The sequence below is a fragment of the Liolophura sinensis genome, chromosome 1 (assembly GCF_032854445.1).
Source record: "Liolophura sinensis isolate JHLJ2023 chromosome 1, CUHK_Ljap_v2, whole genome shotgun sequence".
In the NCBI taxonomy this organism is placed as follows: domain Eukaryota; kingdom Metazoa; phylum Mollusca; class Polyplacophora; order Chitonida; family Chitonidae; genus Liolophura; species Liolophura sinensis.
Genome location: NC_088295.1, coordinates 53,155,873 through 53,178,572, shown reverse-complemented (window position 1 = coordinate 53,178,572; position 22,700 = coordinate 53,155,873). Strand labels below are relative to the sequence as shown.

At 40.2% G+C, this 22,700-nt stretch overlaps 1 protein-coding gene across 1 annotated transcript; it reads right to left on the bottom strand.

The window, feature by feature from the left end:
- Window positions 1–116: 116 nt before the first annotated feature.
- Window positions 117–22,433, bottom strand: LOC135462022 (kinetochore protein NDC80 homolog). The gene is made up of 16 exons (XM_064739357.1): window positions 22,353–22,433; window positions 19,729–20,018; window positions 18,533–18,641; window positions 17,712–17,798; window positions 17,099–17,287; window positions 16,608–16,691; window positions 15,216–15,309; window positions 14,485–14,579; window positions 13,482–13,626; window positions 12,455–12,678; window positions 9,546–9,695; window positions 8,326–8,409; window positions 6,545–6,637; window positions 5,949–6,082; window positions 3,498–3,600; window positions 117–977 (listed from the first exon to the last, which is right to left on the bottom strand). Exons 1-16 carry the CDS (start codon window positions 22,431–22,433, stop codon window positions 894–896), a joined length of 2,046 nt encoding a protein of 681 aa, XP_064595427.1. The 3' UTR covers window positions 117–893.
- Window positions 22,434–22,700: the final 267 nt, after the last annotated feature.

The following is a 22,700-nucleotide window of genomic DNA, read 5'->3' as shown; positions in this document are numbered from 1 at the left end:
TGTCTGGTGATGTAGAGGAACATGGAGGTGTTGATTGGATTTCGTGAACAGTTGAGAAAATCGCTCACACTTTTTATTAAACAGCCAACTGTCAGTTCATGCCAAAGCAATGGTGATTTTCTTTTTTTAAAGAATTATAATAATTTCATAACTTCTTTTTGGCACTGTGTACTAAACAATGTCCAATGATACAGTATCACTGAACATAAAAGCTTCTACTTTCTTGCAGACACCTACTTTTGTCCAGCATAAAAAATCAAGCCTGTTTCATATTGTTATGTAAATTTAATTTAGTATGAAACAGAATCAGTTCTACAAGTGTTTCAATTGTGAAAGCATTTGTTTATTCATTTCAATTTGAAGCAATGTGATGAAAGCATACACACAGATATGTAAAGATGAGTGGTAAAACTGTGCTCATACGGTAAGATTTGTCCAACCAACAAAATTAAAATGTGTGAAGTGTTTGTTTTAGTTGAAAGATAGAATCACAAGATAGAGCTTGTTCTCATTCAGCAAGCCAATACAACAAATCCCAACAGTTTACGAGGTTTGTATTGGAAAGAAAAAATGGATTTGTCCTAACAGCGGAATTTCCCACAAAATTATATGCAATATTAGCATGTTTTCATTAGTGGATTGGTCATCCTATGTCAAGTGAGTGTGTGTATATATATACATGTATGTCTGTACAGAAGTTGTCTTTATGAAGAATTTGAGATGATTAACAGTTGTTGACGAGATGAGTGATGTTTTTCATTGCACGTATCAATATCTCTCGTACAAAGAAAATGTCATGTCCAGTATGGCAGTCAGACAGTGCAGATGCGGTTGAGCGTTTATTTTCATGTTCTTCTCGTCTGGCTCTCGCAGTAACATGAACACCATGGCCATCAGGGAAACAAAGGGGTGTAAGGGCTCTGTTCAACCTGCTCTAGGCTCTGTCTCATTTCACCATACATCTTGTGGATCCCATCCTGTAAATAGAGATTGGGTTTTTTTACGCAGTACTAGAGAAGTTATATGACAGCAAAAACAAATAAAAAATTTTTTAAAAAATGTAAATACACAAGTAGTGTATTTCACGTAAAGTTTACCATTTTTCAAGTGACATATTTTGCTTGAGTTTCGCCCTGGGACTGGTAAAGTATATCCCAGGATTCATTGCATTGGTTGTGGTTGTTGCTGACTGAGAGCCGCAGGAGGGCATCAGTGGATTATACTGACAGTTCAAGAAAGTAATAAACAACTTGTGCTTTATTGAGCAGTCAGTCTATGCTCCTACCACCAACAGTTCATGTTTTCCTCGTTTTAATCATAATAACTTTAGTACATGCACTTGTTTTATTATCATTATTTTGTGATAAATGGGAATTTGGGAGAAAACTCTGTGGAGATTAAGCGTGACTACCCAGCACCTTAACGCATGTTGAGTGTCCTGTCAAATACCGGTTTTTAGACTGCAGGGCTTTCTGTACACAAAGCTGTAGCAGAATCTAGTACACCTGGAATCCATACTTGCGAACTAGGCCTACCAGCAGACGAGATAAAGATGACAAATTACAATCAAAGCGACACATACACGTGCGTTTGCATCACTGCAGCTGAACATTTCTTGTTCATTCTGGCGTAATTTGAAAGACTGTCAACTTCTGCCCATGTTTCGTGACATGAATACTTAATTTATTTAATATTTAATCATGGTTTTATCGAAATTTCTGGCAAAATTGCTGGCAAAACAATAATCTTATCTGTCGCTGGGGACACGTAAATCACATCTGGGCAAAACTGTGTACAGGGAATCAAAAACATTTTGTTTATGAAGCCAGTGACCGTGATGCGCGAACTTCTAATGTGATAACAACTCAAACAAATCCTCTCTACTGATATGCAGGACTCGCACACTGTGCTACTGAAAAAGGGTAAAAGTAAATCCTGGTAGTTTTCGGAAACCTCACGCGGAGTATGTTTTCTGTGTTTAATGGAGGTTCCCGATATAAAACTGCGGGAAAGGTAACTCTTCTGCGATAGTCGGACAGTTCCGACTGTTGAGAGACAAAATGTGTGTGTAGACTCGCATACCAAAGTGGAATTACTTAGACGCTGGAAACTGATGACAGATATTTTTGTTTTCAGCTAAATATGTGTGTATACATATTTGTTGCATAATGAGGTCTCTCAGCAGACAACCCTTCACCATATAACGGTTTTAGGTGACTTCCACGCAACCCAAATAATCAGTTCGTCTGCAGTGTACATTACGCATGTACATTCCGTGTTTGGCGTGGTCATGCTTTCAGACAGTGTTTGGAATTTAAAGGTTTGTAACAGACATCGCCCTTCTTAATACTGTCTTCATTTTCATTCATGGGTATATTTAGAGATGTACATGTAGGCCTACTAGTCGGGAGACCTGCACACCTCACTGTCAGTGACTTGACCCCATGTGGTGAGGATTAGCAGCCAGAGCAGCAGAGTGCCATGCAGGGTAATGAAACGGGCGGGGGGCTAATCGCTTTCTTCTGTCATCTTCCCGCCAACTCAGGCTGTGCGAAAGTAACTCACGTGAACTTAAGGTTATTTACAGTAAAACCAGTTAATTTGAATGGTGGAGTTACCTGCCCATCTTTGACACAATACTGATTGTGTCCAAGCAGACGTGGGGCTTTTCGTCCAAAAGACTGTTTGGTTTAAAATGTCAAAAATGAGCTCGCATGTAGAATGCACATGAATGCAAAACTTCAGCTCAACACATAAAGTACTAAAACCGTGAATTTGGTAATTTACAATAATTAATACGCACACACAGCATGAACAATGGAATATCCCCTTTGTGTCAAAGTGCTTTATATGCATGTAAACCTACAGGTCAATACATGCTGTACTTTTCGAAAAACCAGCCCTAACATTTTGTTTAACTTTGATTCTAATACAAAATACACTAAGTCAGGAATCTGACAATTTATGGTAGTTAGTATGCACACACCGTATAAACGATGGAATATCCCCCTCTTGTTATTGTGCGTGATATATGCACAACACCTGTAGTACTTCTTAAGATACTATCCCTAACATTTTGTATAACATTACTTTCCATGTTATTCAACACCGACACTCAGGGGCCGGTTTCATGAAGCATACTTATCTGTTAAGTTGCCCTTAACTAAGTGCACTTTATATCTCTACAACATGTGTTGTCATGGTAGTTAGGGCAAACTTAGCTAAGTGAGCTTCATGAGACCGGCCCCTGGGTATAGCATAAGCTTCAGTACAGGCGAGCTAACAAATAGCTATGGATTTCGTTAGAAGAGGTGATGGCTAATGAAATTTGAAAGTAGACTCTTTTCTGACCACCAATCCCATGCATAAGTAGGTGTTTCAGTCTGCGGGTAATCACCACAGTATTTTACCTTTTGGCTTGACAAGACTTGGGAAACTACCAGCTGTTGGTTAGTACACTTATGGTTACAGTAATAGTCAAAACCCTGTGATGTTACCGTAATGGTTTGCTTGTGCTCCAGCACTGTCTGTGTGTACTCCACCAAGAACCTTGCATATTCATCTTCATCCTTCTCCATCTGGGTTCTTTTCTGCTCAAGCCTGTGAACACAGGAAAACGGCGAGCACGTGTCATTTCAGCACAGGTGAAACAACTTGACAGGCAAAAAGTGATTGTTGTTTGATGCCATACTTACGCAGGGGAGGAAACCGGAGTACCCAGAGTAAACCACTGACCTGTTACTGGCCAGTTACAAACTTTCACACGTGTAATGTACAGACTTGCCATATTACTTGAAGATCATGAAAAATTAAGTGGTCTTCAAGCGAAGTGCAAATGGCCCTACCTGCACCATCAACTGTGTGAAGACTATGTAAATGGCCCTACCTGTACCATCAACTGTGTGAAGACTGTGTAAATGGCTCTACCCGTACCATCAACTGTGTGAAGACTGTGTAAATGGCCCTACCTGCACCATCGACTGCGTGAGGACTTTGTAAATGGCCCTACCTGCACCATCGACTGCTTATTGTCAAGAAGGTCTTGGTGCACCGTACCAGCGAGATAAGCAACTAATTCCCTGCTCGACTGGGAACCTGCACGTTGTGTGCCTCCATATTTAAGAATATTTTCACTTGTACACTGGTGGCCAGCGTTATTCTGGGGTAAAACCAGGCACCCGTGACCATCAGTGTAGCCTTGGAAAATTTTAAAGTAACAACCGGTTTTGCATTATGAGGGTGGATCTCAAAACCAAAAAGGTACATGTTAAAGCAAAAGAATGGACCCCTTTTGCAAAATTTCATTATTCCCTTTTTCAAATGATTTGTTGGGTCAGTGTAAAGGCCATGTCACAAGGAGATTTATGTGACTTGTAAGAAAAAGCTATTAACTCATTCGCTGATAGCCGATCGGTCAGTTACGTAATCAGTTATGCAATGTCTTGCGTAAGTAAGTTTACTTTTGCCGTTCAGGCTATGTCGATGTATAGAACATGAGTTTTGTACACTGGAGAAGAGTTCACAAGTTTTTCATTAACTAATAATTGTTAGAAATACGTTTTGGACAAATGGAGCTGTATTTATTGGGGATAGACAGAAGTCATTAAGATGAACATATCATGATACACATTTTGCCATATAATTTCAGCCCTAGTCCAGAAGAGAAGCACAAGCAGTGAGATACAAGTTTTTCATTTCTTTGATATCTGCATACAGCATAGGTTATCTCAGGTGAGCAGATAATTGTACACAGACATTAAGGGGGTGAGGATGGGGTATGGAGAGGGTGGGGGTTGGATGATGTTTGGCAGGGGATGTAGGGGTGGTGAAATGGTTTAGTTTTACCAGAATGAAAGCAGACAGACAGGCATTCCTTTTTCTTTTTGCAGCTATTTTATCTAACATTTAAGGCCTTTTCACTTATTCTGAGCAACGGGCAACTGCCTGAAAAACCATTTTGTAAAGTGTATTATTCTGAGAGCTGGTGAACTTTGTGGGAGGAGGAAAACCACTTTGTAAAGAAGTACGATTCTGACAGCTGGTGAACTTTGTGGGAGGAGGAAAACCACTTTGTAAAGAAGTACGATTCTGAGAGTTGGTGAACTTTGTGGGAGGAGGAAAGTACGATTCTGAGAGCTGGTGAACTTTGTGGGAGGAGGAAAACCACTTTGTAAAGAAGTACGATTCTGAGAGTTGGTGAACTTTGTGGGAGGAGGAAAGTACGATTCTGAGAGCTGGTGAACTTTGTTGGAGGAGGAAAACCACTTTGTAAAGAAGTACGATTCTGAGAGTTGGTGAACTTTGTTGGAGGAGGAAAACCACTTTGTAAAAAAGTAAGATTCTGAGAGCTGGTGAACTTTGTTGGAGGAGGAAAACCACTTTGTAAAGAAGTAAGATTCTGAGAGCTGGTGAACTTTGTTGGAGGAGGAAAACCACTTTGTAAAAAAGTAAGATTCTGAGAGCTGGTGAACTTTGTTGGAGGAGGAAAACCACTTTGTAAAGAAGTAAGATTCTGAGAGCTGGTGAACTTTGTTGGAGGAGGAAAACCACTTTGTAAAAAAGTAAGATTCTGAGAGTTGGTGAACTTTGTGGGAGGAGGAAAACCACTTTGTAAAAAAGTAAGATTCTGAGAGTTGGTGAACTTTGTGGGAGGAGGAAAACCACTTTGTAAAAAAGTAAGATTCTGAGAGTTGGTGAACTTTGTGGGAGGAGGAAAACCACTTTGTAAAAAAGTAAGATTCTGAGAGTTGGTGAACTTTGTGGGAGGAGGAAAACCACTTTGTAAAGAAGTATGATTCTGAGAGTTGGTGAACTTTGTTGGAGGAGGAGGAGTCACTTGTGAACAAGCGTATGACAAACTTCCTCAAGCACAGCCACAACAGTTTACAGTTGTCAATGTTTGGTTATGCTGAAGTGCTGACCAGCTCTATCTAGATTGTGAGACAGACCTTTTCTGAGCCTGGGTCAGCTGTTTGCTTGCCTCCTCCACACTGGTCTGATCGCGGCGACGTCTGTGCTGTACCACCTCTTCCTGGGTCTCCTCTGTGTCCTTCAGGATACACGACAGCTCACGCTGGAACATCTGCACATGAACAACAGCATGTTCAGAGAAACTAATCAAACGCTCTCTTTTCTACTTTATAAAGTCTTATACATATGTTTGAGCTGCTTAGCCTACTCGACACTGAGGAATCTGGACAGTTGGCCTTTGTTTATGTATTATCTGCGACTAAGCAGCTATAGAAGATGGTCACTGTCTGATGGTCAGTGAAATGTTAACATCCTATCCTTTTACTGTGAGATAATAATGAAGGGCTTGAGAAAAGTGACAGCCATGGAATCTACAAACTCAGGACTGAACAACTATCTCCTGGCGATTCCTTGTCATGTAAAAGCAGATAAAATGATATGTGGATAGATTACAACAGTCCTTAAAATATCGTCCTACATGTTAGCAAAGTATGGAAGTGTATGAGTTTTCCATTTGAACAAAATATATTCATCATGACATGAATTCCAAGCATTACAGTTCTAGTGCACCTACCTCTCTCTTACAGTTCAGATCCTCTTCAATTCTCTTCAGCTTGCTCTCCTTCATAGCCACATCTTCTTGTTTCTGACACTTGAGTTCTGTCCCCTGTTTACACAACCCATGGTAACAATTGAGAGTTGGTCTTGCGTGAGGGTGACATTCATTTTCCAGCATCACAAGGACAAGACATGATATTTGAATTTATGGACTTCTTTCTTCATTAATAAAGACTGAAGACAATACATGTATTATCTCAGTTGATCAGATGACCAAGTTGCAAGTCACCAGAATGACATATCTGGATACCTAACTAAAAGTGTATCCGGTAAATCAACAGCAAAACCGGTTACCTGTTTAAACGCGCACCTGGTACATCAACAGTAAAGCCTGCTACCTGTTCAAAATGTGTACCCGCTGCAACAACAGTAAAGCCGGTTTGCCTTTACAGCTGAAACTGTACTTGGTACATCAACAGTAAAGCAGGTTACCTGTTTAAAAGTGTACCTGATACATAGACAGTAAAACCGGTTACCTGTTCAAAAGAGCACCTGGTACATCAACATTAAAGCCGGTTATATAGCCAAAACTGTACCTGGTACATCAACAGTAAAACAGGTTACCTGTTCAAAATGTACCTGGTACATCAACAGTAAAGCAGGTTACCTGTTCAAAAGTGTACCTGGTACATCAACAGTAAAGCCGGTTACCTGTTCAAAAGTGTACCTGGTACATCAACAGTAAAGCCAGTTACCTGTTCAAAAGTGTACCTGGTACAGTAACAGTAAAGCAGGTTACCTCTTCAAAAGTGTACCTGGTACATCAACAGTAAAGCCGGTTACCTCTTCAAATTTTATTTATTTATTTATTTGATTGGTGTTTTACGCCGTACTCAAGAATATTTCACTTATACGACGGCGGCCAGCATTATGGTGGGAAGAAACCGGGTAGAGCCCGGGGAAACCCACGACCATCCGCAGGTTGCTGGCAGACCTTCCCACTTACGGCCGGAGAGGAAGCCAGCATAAGCTGGACTTGAACTCACAGCGACCCGGTAACAGTAAAACCAGTTGCCCATTCAAAAGTGCACCCGGTACATCAGCAGTAAAACAGGTTACCTGTTCAAAATGTACCTGGTACATCAACAGTAAAGCAGGTTACCTGTTCAAAAGTGTACCTGCTACATCAACAGTAAAGCCAGTTACCTCTTCAAAAGTGTACCTGTTACAGTAACAGTAAAGCAGGTTACCTCTTCAAAAGTGTACCTGGTACATCAACAGTAAAGCCGGTTACCTCTTCAAATTTTATTTATTTATTTATTTGATTGGTGTTTTACGCCGTACTCAAGAATATTTCACTTATACGACAGCGGCCAGCATTATGGTGGGAGGAAACCGGGCAGAGCCCGGGGGAAACCCACGACCATCCGCAGGTTGCTGGCAGACCTTCCCACTTACGGCCGGAGAGGAAGCCAGCATGAGCTGGACTTGAACTCACAGCGACCTGGTAACAGTAAAACCAGTTGCCCATTCAAAAGTGCACCCGGTACATCAACAGTAAAACCAGTTGCCCATTCAAAAGTACACCTGGTGCATCAACAGTAAAGCAGGTTACCTGTTCAAAAGTGTACCCAGTACATCAACAGTAAAACCAGTTGCCCATTCAAAGTTTTCCTGTTACATCAACAATAAAGCCGGTTACCTGTTCAAAAGTGTACCCGGTACATCAACAGTAAAACCTGTTGCCCATTCAAAAGTGTACCTGGTACATCAACAATAAAACTGGTTACCTGTTCAAAAGCCGTCAATGGCTGTGATCCTCATCTGGGCTTTCGCATTTGCTCGCTCCTTGAACTCCATTTTCAGCTCCTGTATAACAGGCTACAATCAGAACAAACCATGTTTTATCAATATAATGTTCACATAGCACGGCTGCTGATGCACATTGGTGCCACAGCTACGTATTTTTCTATAATGCTCATTTAGAACTTTCTGACAACCCACCCCTATCACTACCCTTGACAATGATCCCAATACACAAGAGACTAAGTTGTGAATTTTAAGTAATTAATAAGCATGCAGGGCATCAACAACGGAACCATAACATTTCATTGTGCTTTACATGCATGGAAAAAAAAGATCAGTGTTTTATGCAATACCATCCTTAACCATTGCTTTAACTGTTTTAAGTTACTTGGTACCGACGCTTGGGGTATGACATAAGCTATGCCTGCACTGAGTTAAAAACTCTTGTTGAATTTATTCTTTTCCCATCTTGGTACTTCTCACCCCTATAGAAGAGAATTTGAGGAAAAAAACCTGTGTGACATCTGACTATACAGTGCATGTATACACCACGTAATCACACGTTAATTAGGAATTCCAAATACAGCATTGTGCTGGAAGCAGCTTAAAGCATTAATTCACACGTGACATCCATACTTCATGCTGTACCCAGTTATATTATATTATTATATTATATTATATCACATGGTTCTGCTGCAATATACAAACAAAGGTTAATCGAATCCCTTTCTAACAAAAAAAAATAATACATCTTTTGTTTCAATAAATGTATCAATCAAGTATCAAATAACTGGTGTGTATCCTGACAAGAGAGACGTGTTAGGGTCTGCTTACACAAAGAGATAGTAGCTACAATCAATCGTAGACCTTACAACTGAGTTTGCAACTGACTGTAAAATTACAACACCATGTTGCACAAAGGCATTGAAAGGCAATTGAAATCTTTTGAATTTACAATCGCGATCGTAGGTACACGGTACATGATGGAGATCACAAAATATCCGTCTGGCCAATCACATTTTATTTCCAGCTACAGAACTGTCAGTTGTTCAAAGGTGTATTACAAAGTTAGGCCAGGATTAAGTCTTAATACCAGTCTCATTCTCTTACACAGTAAATGGCATTTCAGTCTAGACTGAAGTTAACATAAAGGTTATGATGAAGTCCCATGCATGAACTTCTGAGCAAGTAGACCCCACATGTTAGTCTACCTTAATGGATGTGTCGAAGTTACTACTGGAGGACTCCCCTCTAAATGATGCCCTCATTTCCAAATCCTTGCCCCTGGCATACTCCGCATTAGAGGGGATGAGTTTGAGGCGCTGTGCCAGCTTGTTATATTCGTGACACTTCTGGTCAGTCTGAAAAAAAACCAAAAAACAAACAGTACAGTACAATATATTACCTTACATTTATCTTAAATCATCTATCTTAAATGCAATTGAAATTTTGAAGACTAAAATGAACGGTTCAAGAAGCACATATGAACGTCACAGAAATTATAATTAACCCATCCAAATCAGCTATAAACATTCCTCTAATATGCCAAAGTATGAAATGTGTATGTCGTCAAATGTGTTGAGGATTTAGGATGCACCATGGTCAAGATGAGGATTTAGGGTACAGCACGGTCGAGATGAGGATTTAGGGTACAGCATGGTCGAGATGAGGATTTAGGGGTACAGCATGGTCGAGATGAGGATTTACGGTACAGCATGGTCGAGATGAGGATTTAGGGTACAGCATGGTCAAGATGAGGATTTAGGGTACGCCATAGTCGAGATGAGGATTTAGGGTACAGCATGGTCGAGATGAGGATTTAGGGTACAGCATGGTCAAGATGAGGATTTAGGGTACAGCATGGTCGAGATGAGGATTTAGGGTACGCCATAGTCGAGATGAGGATTTAGGGTACAGCATGGTCGAGATGAGGATTTAGGGTACAGCATGGTCAAGATGAGGATTTAGGGTACAGCATGGTCAAGATGAGGATTTAGGGTACACCATGGTTGAGATGAGGATTTAGGGTACAGCATGGTCAAGATGAGGATTTAGGGTACACCATAGTCGAAATGAGGATTTAGGGTACAGCATGGTCGAGATGAGGATTTAGGGTACAGCATGGTCGAGATGAGGATTTAGGGTACAGCACGGTCGAGATGAGGATTTAGGGTACAGCATAGTCGAGATGAGGATTTAGGGTACAGCATGGTCGAGATGAGGATTTAGGGTACAGCATGGTCGAGATGAGGATTTAGGCTACAGCATGGTCGAGATGAGGATTTAGGCTACAGCATGGTCGAGATGAGGATTTACGCTACAGCATGGTCGAGATGAGGATTTAGGGTACAGCATAGTCAAGATGAGGATTTAGGGCACAGCATGGTCGAGATGAGGATTTAGGAGTACGCCATAGTCAATATGAGGATTTAGGGTACAGCATGGTCAAGATGAGGATTTAGGGTACAGCATGGTTGAAATGAGGATTTAGGGTACAGCATGTCGAGATGAGGATTTAGGGTACAGCATGGTCGAAATGAGGATTTTGGGTATGCCATAGTCAAGATGAGGATTTAGGGTACAGCATGGTCAAGATGAGGATTAGGGTACAGCATGCTCAAGATGAGGATTTAGGGTACAGCATGGTCAAGATGAGGATTTAGGGTACAGCATGGTTGAAATGAGGATTTAGGGTACAGCATGGTCGAGATGAGGATTTAGGGTACAGCATGGTCGAGATGAGGATTTTGGGTATGCCATAGTCAAGATGAGGATTTAGGGTACAGCATGGTCAAGATGAGGATTTAGGGTACAGCATGCTCAAGATGAGGATTTAGGGTACAGCATAGTCAAGATGAGGATTTAGGGCACAGCATGGTCGAGATGAGGATTTAGGGTACAGCATGGTCAAGTTGACGATTTAGCGTACAGCATAGTCAAGATGAGGATCTAGGGTACAGCATGCTCAAGATGAGGATTTAGCATACACCATGGTCAAGATGAGGATTTAGGGTACACCATGGTTGAGATGAGGACTTAGGGTACGCCATAGTCAAGATGAGGATTTAGGGTACAGCATGGTCGAGATGAGGATTTAGGGCCCACCATGATCGAGATGAGGATTTAGGGTACAGCATGGTCGAGATAAGGATTTAGGGTACACCATGGTCAAGATGAGGATTTAGCGTACACAATGGTCAAGATGAGGATTTAGGGTACACCATGGTCAAGATGAAGATTTAGGGCCCACCATGGTCGAGATGAGGATTTAGGGTACACCATGGTCGAGATAAGGATTTAGGGTACACCATGGTCAAAATGAGGATTTAGCGTACACAATGGTCAAGATGAGGATTTACGGTACACCATGGTCGAGATGAGGATTTAGGGTATACCATGGTCAATATGAGAATTTACAGTACACCATGGTCAAGATGAGGATTTAGGGTACACCATGGTCGAGATGAGGATTTAGGGTACACCATGATCAAGATGAGGATTTAGTGTAAACCATGCTCAAGATAAGTCTTTCAGAAGAAGCAGTGAAGTGCTAACTGTGTGTTAACAAAAATCTGAACGGTGGAAATGAAGATGAATCCAGTCATTGCTGACCTCAGGGTGAGGAGAGAGAGAGGGGGTATTTTCTGGTGAATGCCAAGCTATTCCCTGTCCACAAACCTAAAGGATATTAATTGTATGAGTGAAACAGATACCAACTGATGCAAGAAAGGTCATGACCAAGTTAATCAGGACATTAAAAACACAGGTCTTAACCAAGCATTAGGCTTTAGTCACATGGTCTGGGAATGGTATTGTTTAACTCAGACTGTCTCTACTGTACTTAGACTTGGATTCATAATAACTTGTGAGGTTTTTGTTATGACAATCAATCAATCAACCATTATATTCTGAGATATTCTACATAGGTAGTGCTTGCTGCTAGAGGGTTAGTTAAGATTTCGATTGGAGAGTTGACCATTTTAGGAACCTTTGAGTCCTGGTCTGGACAACACAACAACTGACCATACTAGTCAGAAGTACATATGTGGGCGTAGCTTCAGTAATACAATCTTGACTGGGGTTTTGAAGTTCTTGCAGGCTAAAGCCAGTGTTTCATTACTTTACTGGTGGACCTACCCGTTCCCCGAGATTTACTGATGCCCATTTCTAATGCCCAAACATCAGAGTCTAGCTTTTCCATCATTCTTTCTTCAGAACTGATTTGTCTTTGTATTTCTTGGTACTCTTGTTTTATTCGGTCAACATCTGCTGGTGAGAATTCTTGGGTATCAAAAATCTTCTGCATCTGACTCCTATTGTCTTGTAATGCCTTCAGCTCAGCCACTGGACATGGATACAATCACATAAAAGCTGTTAGAACCAGATACTTTCTATAGTAACCCCATTGTCATTCTTGCCAAATTTAGAATTAGGTATCCAATGGCAACCTTACAAAACATAGTCCCCAAGTCAATGAAAACAATTTACGAAAAACTGTACCAATGCTCCTGATTTTGAAAGAACAATGAATAATTACTTCTACCTTCTCGAGGACATCTTGAAAATAGCAAAACATTATTATCAATAAAATATACCAGAATTACTGATTTTGAAACAACCAATGAAAACATTTTAGTACAACATCAAAAAGTAAAACATTATTTTTTAATACACTTCAAGGAGTGAAAAAGTTACCAAAGTTACAAAATGTCCACTTTTCTCAAAATTTTGCCAAGAATTCCAAGAGTTCAATTCCCATGCATTAATTGCAGCCAAAAAATTGTGGGAATGTCCATTCAGTTTTGAAACAGGCAGACAATTTCCAAAAATCAAAATGGTATAGAAAATTAAAAACAAAACAAGGCCATCCAAGAACACCAGTAGCTCGTCTGATTGAGCAGCTCTTTTAAACACTTGTGAATAACACCGTTCTACACTGTTTATCACGGCTCTGTTCAGAGAAACTCACCAAAACACCAAGTGAAACACTGGCTGGCAACTATATCACTAATATGTCAATAAGGGTCAGCTTAGACTAATCATGCATGTGGCCTGGATCTGCCTGCCTCTCACACCATCCAGTCAGTGATGGTTCTGCACCTTTTAAGCGTATTAGCTGTCCTCTGAGAACAGAGTTACAGTCTTACTGAGAGTGAGCTGTTCCTCCTCTGCTTCAGTCAGCAGTTTGTCCTGGTCCTCCTTGTGGGCCTCTAACTCCTGCAGGTACTTGCCATAAGTCTGCTCATCAGTCAACAACCCTTCACTGATCCCTTGTAACTCTGCCGCTTTATCCTGGAATTAAAATGTCAGCACGATCAATATTTAACTCAGGTATTAAATTGGCTCCAGCCATGTAAACGAATGGTGATCTGTTAAATATATCTGCATAAGACTTACTTCACATCCGTCTACGAGGAACAAGGGTGGCTTTTCCTGAGTAGCCAGAAATATGTGTGAGACCATTTAGAAGGTTGCCATTAGATACCTAAATCTATGGGTAACTAAAAAAAATATTCACCCCAAATCCTGTGGACATTAAGATTACCTTACAGTACAAAAACACAATCTGCCTGAGTCAGGAACTTTCAAAGTTAGTCAACAGGAGGAAAATGGGTTTTATAATGTGGAAAAACCTGTAACCAGATAAAATATAAAATACAGATGTATCGATGCATAACAAGCATTATTATGCATTGTGCAATAATACCAACCCCTATAATTTTTAACCCACTAGCGCAGCGTGATGACCCAGGAGCCTCTCATCAATGAGGTCGCTGTGAGTTCAAGTCCAGCTCATGCTGGCTTCCTCTCCGGCCATACATGGGAAGGTCTGACAGCAACCTGCGGATGGTCGTGGGTTTCCCCTGGGCTCTGCCCGGTTTCCTCCTGCCATAACGCTGGCCGCCGTCATATAAGTGAAATATTCTTGAGTACGGCGTAAAACACCAATCAAATAAATAAATAAATAAATTTAACACATGATGCAGCAACTGGGCTAGCTGAAATTAATTTGACCATTTTTAAGCCATTCAAATATACGTGAAGCTAATATACATGAACAAAAGCATCACCATGTTAACCATGGTTTTCTCTACCCATCTTTACCCATTATTTGCTCAGGAACAGATAGGATGTTCCACATGTACTCACAGGGGTTTGCAGTAACAGCTCCAGCTCCTGTGAGTATCTCCTGTTGTCAGCTTCCAATGTCTCCAGGTCTCCTCCAGAGCACAGCAGATTCTGACCTGTAACACGATTTCAGTCCTCTTCACTTCTACACACATGTACATGCATTACAATGTCAACAAGACACAAATGATTTCCCATAAAACAGTGTCTATATGACTCACGATACACTGTTTGGTTGATCAAATATCCTGAGTATGCGATATTTTATTTATAATATTGGTGTTTCTCGAATTTTTCCGTTATGTGATAACACTGGGATTTATGGGTGGGGACAGCAAAGTCAACCACTGACTTTTACCTGGTACATGTACCTGTCAAACCTCCTCACTTACAGCGAGAGCTGTATCAGTGAGGGCTGGATTCAAATATGCTTTCTCAGCTTGAGCCAGCACCCCCAATCCCCACCCACCCCATCCGCCAGCTTACACTAAATGTTATCTCTGTTACCACTATCTTGTGGCACATGGTGAGTATGATGTGGCCTATAGAGGGTTAAGTTGATTTATTTGACTGGTGTTTTACACTGTACTCAAGAATATTTCACTTATACCAAGGCGGCCAGCATTTTGGTGGGTGGAAACCGGGCAGAGCCCGGGGGAAACCCACGATCAACCACAGGTTGCTGCCAGACCTCCCACGTATGGCTGGAGAGGAATAGAGGGTTAAGAGCTGAGATAAGCTGGTGTACTGACGTAGGATGGAGACAAGTTCCTCGTCCTCGTCTTCATATGTGTCCTTGCCACAGAGGAATGATTCGTATGTTCTCTCGCAGTAGTTCAGCTGGATCTGTAGACACACGCAGTACCGCACATGAAATTTAACAAAAGGCAGATATACAACAATAACCTTTGCACCATTGCATTTTCTGCACAATTTTTATCAGACTGTTTCAAGGGGTTTTCCAAAAGGTTTACAAGCCAAGTGACTTTTCTACACCAATGTACAAAATACTCTCACCAAGTCAATATCAGAATTGAGTTCTTAAACTTGTAATTGATGCACCTGCTTACTTGGGAATGTTTTGGCAGAATACAGGTTAATTTAACTTATGGCTTCAGAGAATGATCTCTTTCAACAGGCAAGTTATAAAACATTCTGTTCAGTGGGTATCCACCCAAGGTGTACATGGTGTATGATTTGCCACCTGGACTGGTAGTTTAAAGTACACTGTACTCAAGCATCTTGAGCATCAACCACTATGGTTGTGGACAAGTGCATTGGTGGAGAAAACAGGGCAGAACCCAGTGGAAACCACTGGACATACCAAGGTACAAAACCTACTAGCTTAAAGTCGCAGGCATAACGGCCAGATCAAAACTTAACCTCAATGGATGAGGCCTAGAAGAAATCATACATAACTAAGCGCGCTGGCCAGCATGGGCCTGAGCATAACATGACCACATACAGCTTTATATTTGGGCACGGATACAGTCATCTAATTTTGGCTAAAATATTTTTGGGAGATATTAAGATTTAATGTCTTACATAGCAAATTATACTGTCAATATTACCGGCAAATTTTTGTACATTCTGATTATATGAATATTTGTAATTTTGAAGAAGATTTAAACTTAGCATATCATGTATAATTCCCATAATCTGGGGGGCTTTTTAGGGTACCTTTCAGGGTATGCTGTAATTTGGGTGCCTCTAAAAATGGTAACAAAATATTCTCGTATTTGTATAAGGCCATGGTAAGATTGTGAATCTTGAGCAATGATCTCTGGACAAAAGCTGATATGTTCTCTTATAGTACATTATGTTCTCTTATTATACATTTTTATGTAATATTCCAATATGAGATTATTTTATCCATCATTTACAAGGAAATATAGAAGTTTCAAATTAACTCTTCCTTCCTTGGCTCTCAATTATTGGAGGTAGTAAAGGTACAAAAATATCACTTTGATAGTCACGCATGTAACACTGTCTAATAGAGATATCTGCATTGAATCATTTGACAGAGCCCACATTTTCAGGGTAGTTACAAGTAACTGTTACGGCAGTAACTCCACTACTCCACCAAATCCCCTTAGCCTGAAAAGCAAAAAGAAGGTTACACTTGGTGATAATGGTGAACCTACTCTGGCTAGGGGCAGGCTATCAAAGTGATCCTCATCTGGGGGAAACATCAGAGCTTCGATGTCTTCAGCAGCCCTCAAACAGATCTGCAACACCCATGGTTATAACACAGCTTCATTCGGATCAGAAAGAAACATTACTAAACCTTTTCTATTAAATTTCGAAATTCCTCTGATTTCGAGGACAGCATTAACGTTACCCAAGATTCCCTTGCATGAAAGAAAATGTTTTCTCAAGGACTTCCTAGGACCTCATACACAATATTTTCTGGCAAAATTACAAAACATCCAGTTTTTAGTACAAAACTTACTGAAATTTAATGTATATTGTTTTGGTCCTTTGTTTACTGACCCATTGCAAACATAATGCTTTATGACATTTAATACTGAAAAATCAAGCCTTTTGAAGGATTTATTGTGACATGAAATCTTTTTCAAAGATTCAACTTAATGAATACCAATATCGGATTCACTGAAAGAATATGACATCCTACCTTCTGGGTGACTATAAGCCAGGTGAGAGCTGCCAGTAGATGTGGCCAGGTGTGAGCAGTGCCAATAGTGAACAGTGAGCTCTTGGAGATATTAAACTTGTACAAGATCAGCTTCATTAATGATGGGATTTCCTCCTCTGGTTTTTTGCCCAGCTTATACTTAGGGTCATACAACATACTGAATAAATACTGCAGCAAGAAAAAACACAAGTTTATGACAGGCCTTCATGGATCTCACCAGGACATGAAATTTCAAACTTATTTTGTTCCAAATTATTCATCTCACTAAGTCACTTATAATTCACTTAAAAAGTTCCAATCCACATAAAATTCAGTTTTCCCTCTGTTCAGATCTGAAACCACATTTACACTCCACAAGACAAATATAAGTGTAATTATTTACCTCTTATAAATGTTAAGTACACGTAATAATAAAAAATAAGAAGGGCAGGTTTAGTACATGATCAGTCTGACAAAGTCACAACGTAACAGATATACATCTATTATGCCTACTACTGTACACTGTTAGCACATGCAATGATATAAGTAAATGTAATGTAAGACAAACTACCAAGTGGTTTGGAGAGATACATGTGAAATACATGTAGCTTACCTCAAAAATACGAAAGAAGTCTCTACTTTGTGGGGACTGCAAAACCTTTGTGGAAATTGGGTGTGGGTAGCCATTGTCCAATAAAAACTGTGAAAACAATAGAGATTTGGTTTACATACTGCATACAGAAGAGGAAACCTGTCAGATTATACAATCTGTAATCCGGCCTAACACTGAGGCATTCCAAAAAAGTGGAGAATGTTTTCCTCACAGCAGCTGGGCATCCCTCTTCACTAAATCTTGTTTCCCCACAAAAAAACATCTGTATAACACTTTTTGTTTCTTAATGTCACTTACAGTTTAGATGGTTTGTAATGGCAGCCATCTTTGAGGTAAGCTTGAGTATATTGTCCATTGTATGCCCTTACCAGCCGAGGGCCTCTGTCGAGCTTATGACACCTCTAACAATAGACAACCAGTAGGCCACACTCAATCTTACTTCAAAGATGACTGTCACTGCAAACCACCTATAGTAGGAAGATACACCTGTAAATCTGACGGCCAACATGGTAGCCAAACATGTGAACACTGCTGACGTTCCAGGTGGAAAGTTTTACAGAGAGTACATGATTCTTTATGATTTTTCATGTAAATGGTATGCACTAACAATGGCCGAGTCTTTTACTGTTCCGTTGGGCAGATGACACAGTCATAAACATGTACACATAACATAGCATAACATTAAGAATCAAGAATTATCGCCAATGAGAAGAATGATGTCAAACAAATTTATACGGATTAAAAGACAAACCCTGACCATTTGGCAATCGGACACAAAGATAGATCACTTTGGATTAGAATACAGCATAACATGACATTACCTCAACAACTGCTTTAATACACCGGTGCATATAAGACTTGTCAGAGATGGGCCGTGGATCCTTCAGAACGTCTGAGCGAGGATAACCTCTCCCATAGCCACTGGACGGCCTGAAAAATGTACACCATAATCCAGAAGGTTCATTTATGATTCTCTATGAAAAGGTGATCAAGTAAAGAGGATGCCAGACCACGATACCTGTAGGTTTGTTGGACACAAGACACGTGCGCCTGCAGTTTAGGGCCAAAGATTTACATGTACACCCAAAACTTTAAAAATTGTAAAATAGATGTTAAAAGTTTTTCAGCATTTTTTGTGGTGAGAAAATTGCCTGGAAAATGACCCGATAATGCCCAATATTAAAGGTCAGATTTCACCAGGGCTGTTCTTCCAAATTTTTATTTAATGCATAAAATGTCTGCTTTGGTAAAATGTCAAAATACAAAACTTTCAGTTTTCGGAAGTGAGGCATACATATATTTCAAGAGAATGGTAAATTTTTATCAACATTAAATCTCTGTGAGCCAAGCTGGGTCAGAAATGAAAACACAAAAGTGTTAATAGGACTAAAGGATGCTCTACATGTACGTGAAAGACAGTATTCATGAGTAAAAATGACAGGGCAATGTGATAACTACATTCTGCTACATAGGTACACTGTGCGATTTTCCAATTGCTACTGGGAGTCACATTCTAACATTGTGATGGTGTTCATCAGACATTTGTGTGATTAACCTCCATTTCAAATTCGAGAAAAAAAAAGAGTCGACCACAAGGTCCACGATTAAAGGTTAGGGTGATTTCACGACTGCTTTACACTGCAGACCCAAGTCCCAAATATAAAGTTTTAAACACGAAATACTAGTACTGCTTGCAATATGGGCAAGAGCAAATATATTTCATTTTATAGCATCTTCATTGTTGACTGTATGACTAATAAAGCTCGGATTAATTTATTTATTTGATTGGTGTTTTACGCCGTACTCAAGAATATTTCACTTATACGATGGCTGCCAGCATTATGATGGGTGGAAACCGGGCATAGCCCGGGAGAAACCCACGACCATCCGCAGGTTGCTGGCATACCTTCTCACAAACGGCCGGAGAGGAAGCCAGCATGAGCTGGACTTGAACTCACAGCGACCGCATTGGTGAGAGACTCCTGGGTCATTATGCTGCGCTAGTGCACTAACCAACTGAGCCACGGAGACCCCTAACAAAGCTAGGAAGGCACCGCTGAAATCATCAATGTGTGATACTGACCGTGACTTCTGCATGGTACCGATTGTAGCACCTGTTGATGTGGACTTGGGAAGAAATGACTTCCTTTGTCCGGACGTTCCAGCAGACAGTCTTCCAACTGAAAAACGATTTGCTGTTGACAGTCTTGGATTATTTTCATCATGGTGGCGTATTCTTAGGGGCTCAGCTGACAAAGAGTTCCGTCCCTTCGAATGCCTTTGCAAGGCATTAACCTTGGACATTTTCTACAAACAAAAGAAAACATACACTTAACCCGTACTGGGAGGTTGACACTGTATTGAACTTCAATAGCTGATAAATTTCAGAGTTTAGCAGTTTATGTTTACAAATGAATCTGGAGTGATGTCCAGGAATGAACCTGTTACCACCAACTTTTGACAAGTTTCTGGCAAACCTTCCCATAAGTGAAATACATGTACATGTATCTAACACTTGCTGGAAGCCGTCTCCAGCCAATTGCATGAAAGATCAAACAAGACAACACCATCTTACAAACTTTTGTCAATGTCATCAATGCCCCAAGAACACTGATGTCACATGTGTTGTTACTATGCTATGAGTAGTGGAAGACTGCAATGAATGTCAAACACAAACATACTCATTTCACCACCAAAACTTAGTTTTATAAAATAATGACAAGATGAACTCCAGTCAACACCTTCTAAGTGAGTAAAATTGTGCCTTTGAATTTTGGATGTGTCCAAATTAAATTCTAATGTTAAAATAAAGGGTGTGCCCAAATTAACAGAGCTGTCAACCCAGAAAGGTCCAAAGATGTGAAAAACCCAAAGAGCTGCAGGACCCGGGTCGAGCCCAGGGCAAATACCTGATGAGGTCTACCATCCAAGAAACAAACGGTTTTGTGTATTTTAAACTGCATGTTGCAGGATTTTGCTGGCAAGTCTGCAGGTATTTCGCTGCTATACAAGATGAAAACATGATACAACAATATAGCGCAATATTTTTGCCCATAAAATCTGAAAGTTAATAAACAATGTGATTTTTAACTATGAAACATGAGATTCACATCACAGGTATGGATTAATGTGTTGTAAATCCCTGGATGCATGTAGTAAGTGCTAACTAAGAAACTTTATGATAGACCTCATCTGAATTACCTCCCTTGTCACATGACAGCAGCTATGACATAAATCAAATGGCCAAGTAGAATTTGTGCTTGAGGAATGAAACTATGAGAAGTGAGACATTGCCTGCTGAAGTAGACCTATGCAATATGTAGGTTATATATACTAACAGTGGCAATAAACTATAAAAACATTTGACATCAGTCACTTAGAGTTGCAGAACCAAGTCTATGTAGTTTTTTTTTTTTTTTTTAGCTCAGACAGGATATATTTACATGCATATGTACCATACAGTACATGTAAGTTCATAACTGGACTGTTAAATTTCCTCCTAGTGGTTTAATAAATTGTATAATGTTTAACATCTAGGCTTTTCATATCAATATACACAATACATATACCTTATGCAGCTGTAACATCAAAAGTTGCCATTGTCCTGTTTCAAACGTTCCACCTAACCATAGCTTACTGCTTATACCGTGCCATTTAACTGGGAGAATGGCACCAAGGGAAGTAATTCAATGGGAACCACATTTTATGACGCTGTCAGGAGATTCTGCTCATGGGCAAAGGTGCCTTATCCATTTATATTCACTACTGGCAGTGGAAATTTCCTGAACACATTTATTGTTTATTTTTAACAGGATAGAGATATTCTGAGAATTATCACATGATTTACAGAGAAATTTGGAAATGATTCCTTGTCTAGTCTCAGTGTTTAATTTTAGCATTTTGACAGTCGTCGTATACATGTTTAACACTTTAAGTTCAAAAGTGCCTGTCAAACAAATTGGTACTTCCTTTATGAATTCCCTCATTCCCGAAGTCGATTTTCAGGCCAGTTCCTGGTTGAATATTAAAGACTATAACGCCTATCATTAAAATAGTTGCAAATATGTATCTCTGAATGTTTATACAGGGGTTTAATGCAAAATGCATGTTAATATGTTGTAGTCACCAAAGAAGCATATGTTTTGCATGATGTCTTCAAATAAAAGCCATGCCTGCAGACAAAACTGTCACTGATAGTTGTTCATTGTATTAGAAAAACTACCGCAAATAGAAATACCACTGATAAGCTCACATTTTCTCTCCTTTTCCTGGAATTTTTACACTCCTTTTTCATCCCATAATCTTTTGCACAGCTATCACTAAAGACTGCGTTTATTTTACACAACGTACCAGATTAAAATACAACTGTTCCACACGGAGACATAGCAAAATATCCTAGTACACATTTGATCATGTTCTGCATTGTAACTCTTACAGCTGTGCTATTTTATACCAGAATTATATGTTTGCAACTATCGTTATGAATGATTAAACCCCCATATAAACTTCAACATGTCAGTGACATGAAAACAACTCTGCTGTTGAAAGATACCAAAGTTGTCGTACAGCGCAGCGGCATGTGTATGGCTCTACTGATTTAGTGAGGACAAACACCGTGATATTTAAGCACTGTCTACCTACAAGCTGAAGGGAATTTCCCTTTAGTCTAGTGACTCCAAACCCAGAGATCGTTGGCTCAAATCCCCAGCTGGTAAGCCCCATCACACTTTTGGTGGACGTTGTGTGCTTTCTCTCCTTCCTACGTACTCAGGAGGACGTAGCCAGGAAAACTGGAAGACACGCAGACTCCAAACCCAGAGACTGCTAGCTCAAATCCCTAGCTGGTAAGCCCCGGCACAATGCCAAGCAGTAGAGCCACACTCAAACCTGGCAGAAATCAGACAGCACTAAGTAGCCCGTTCTTGCGGTTATGTGGCTTGGGCATCCCTGTGAAATATGTCATCAGCTGTCAGGCTAGGTGGCTTACGT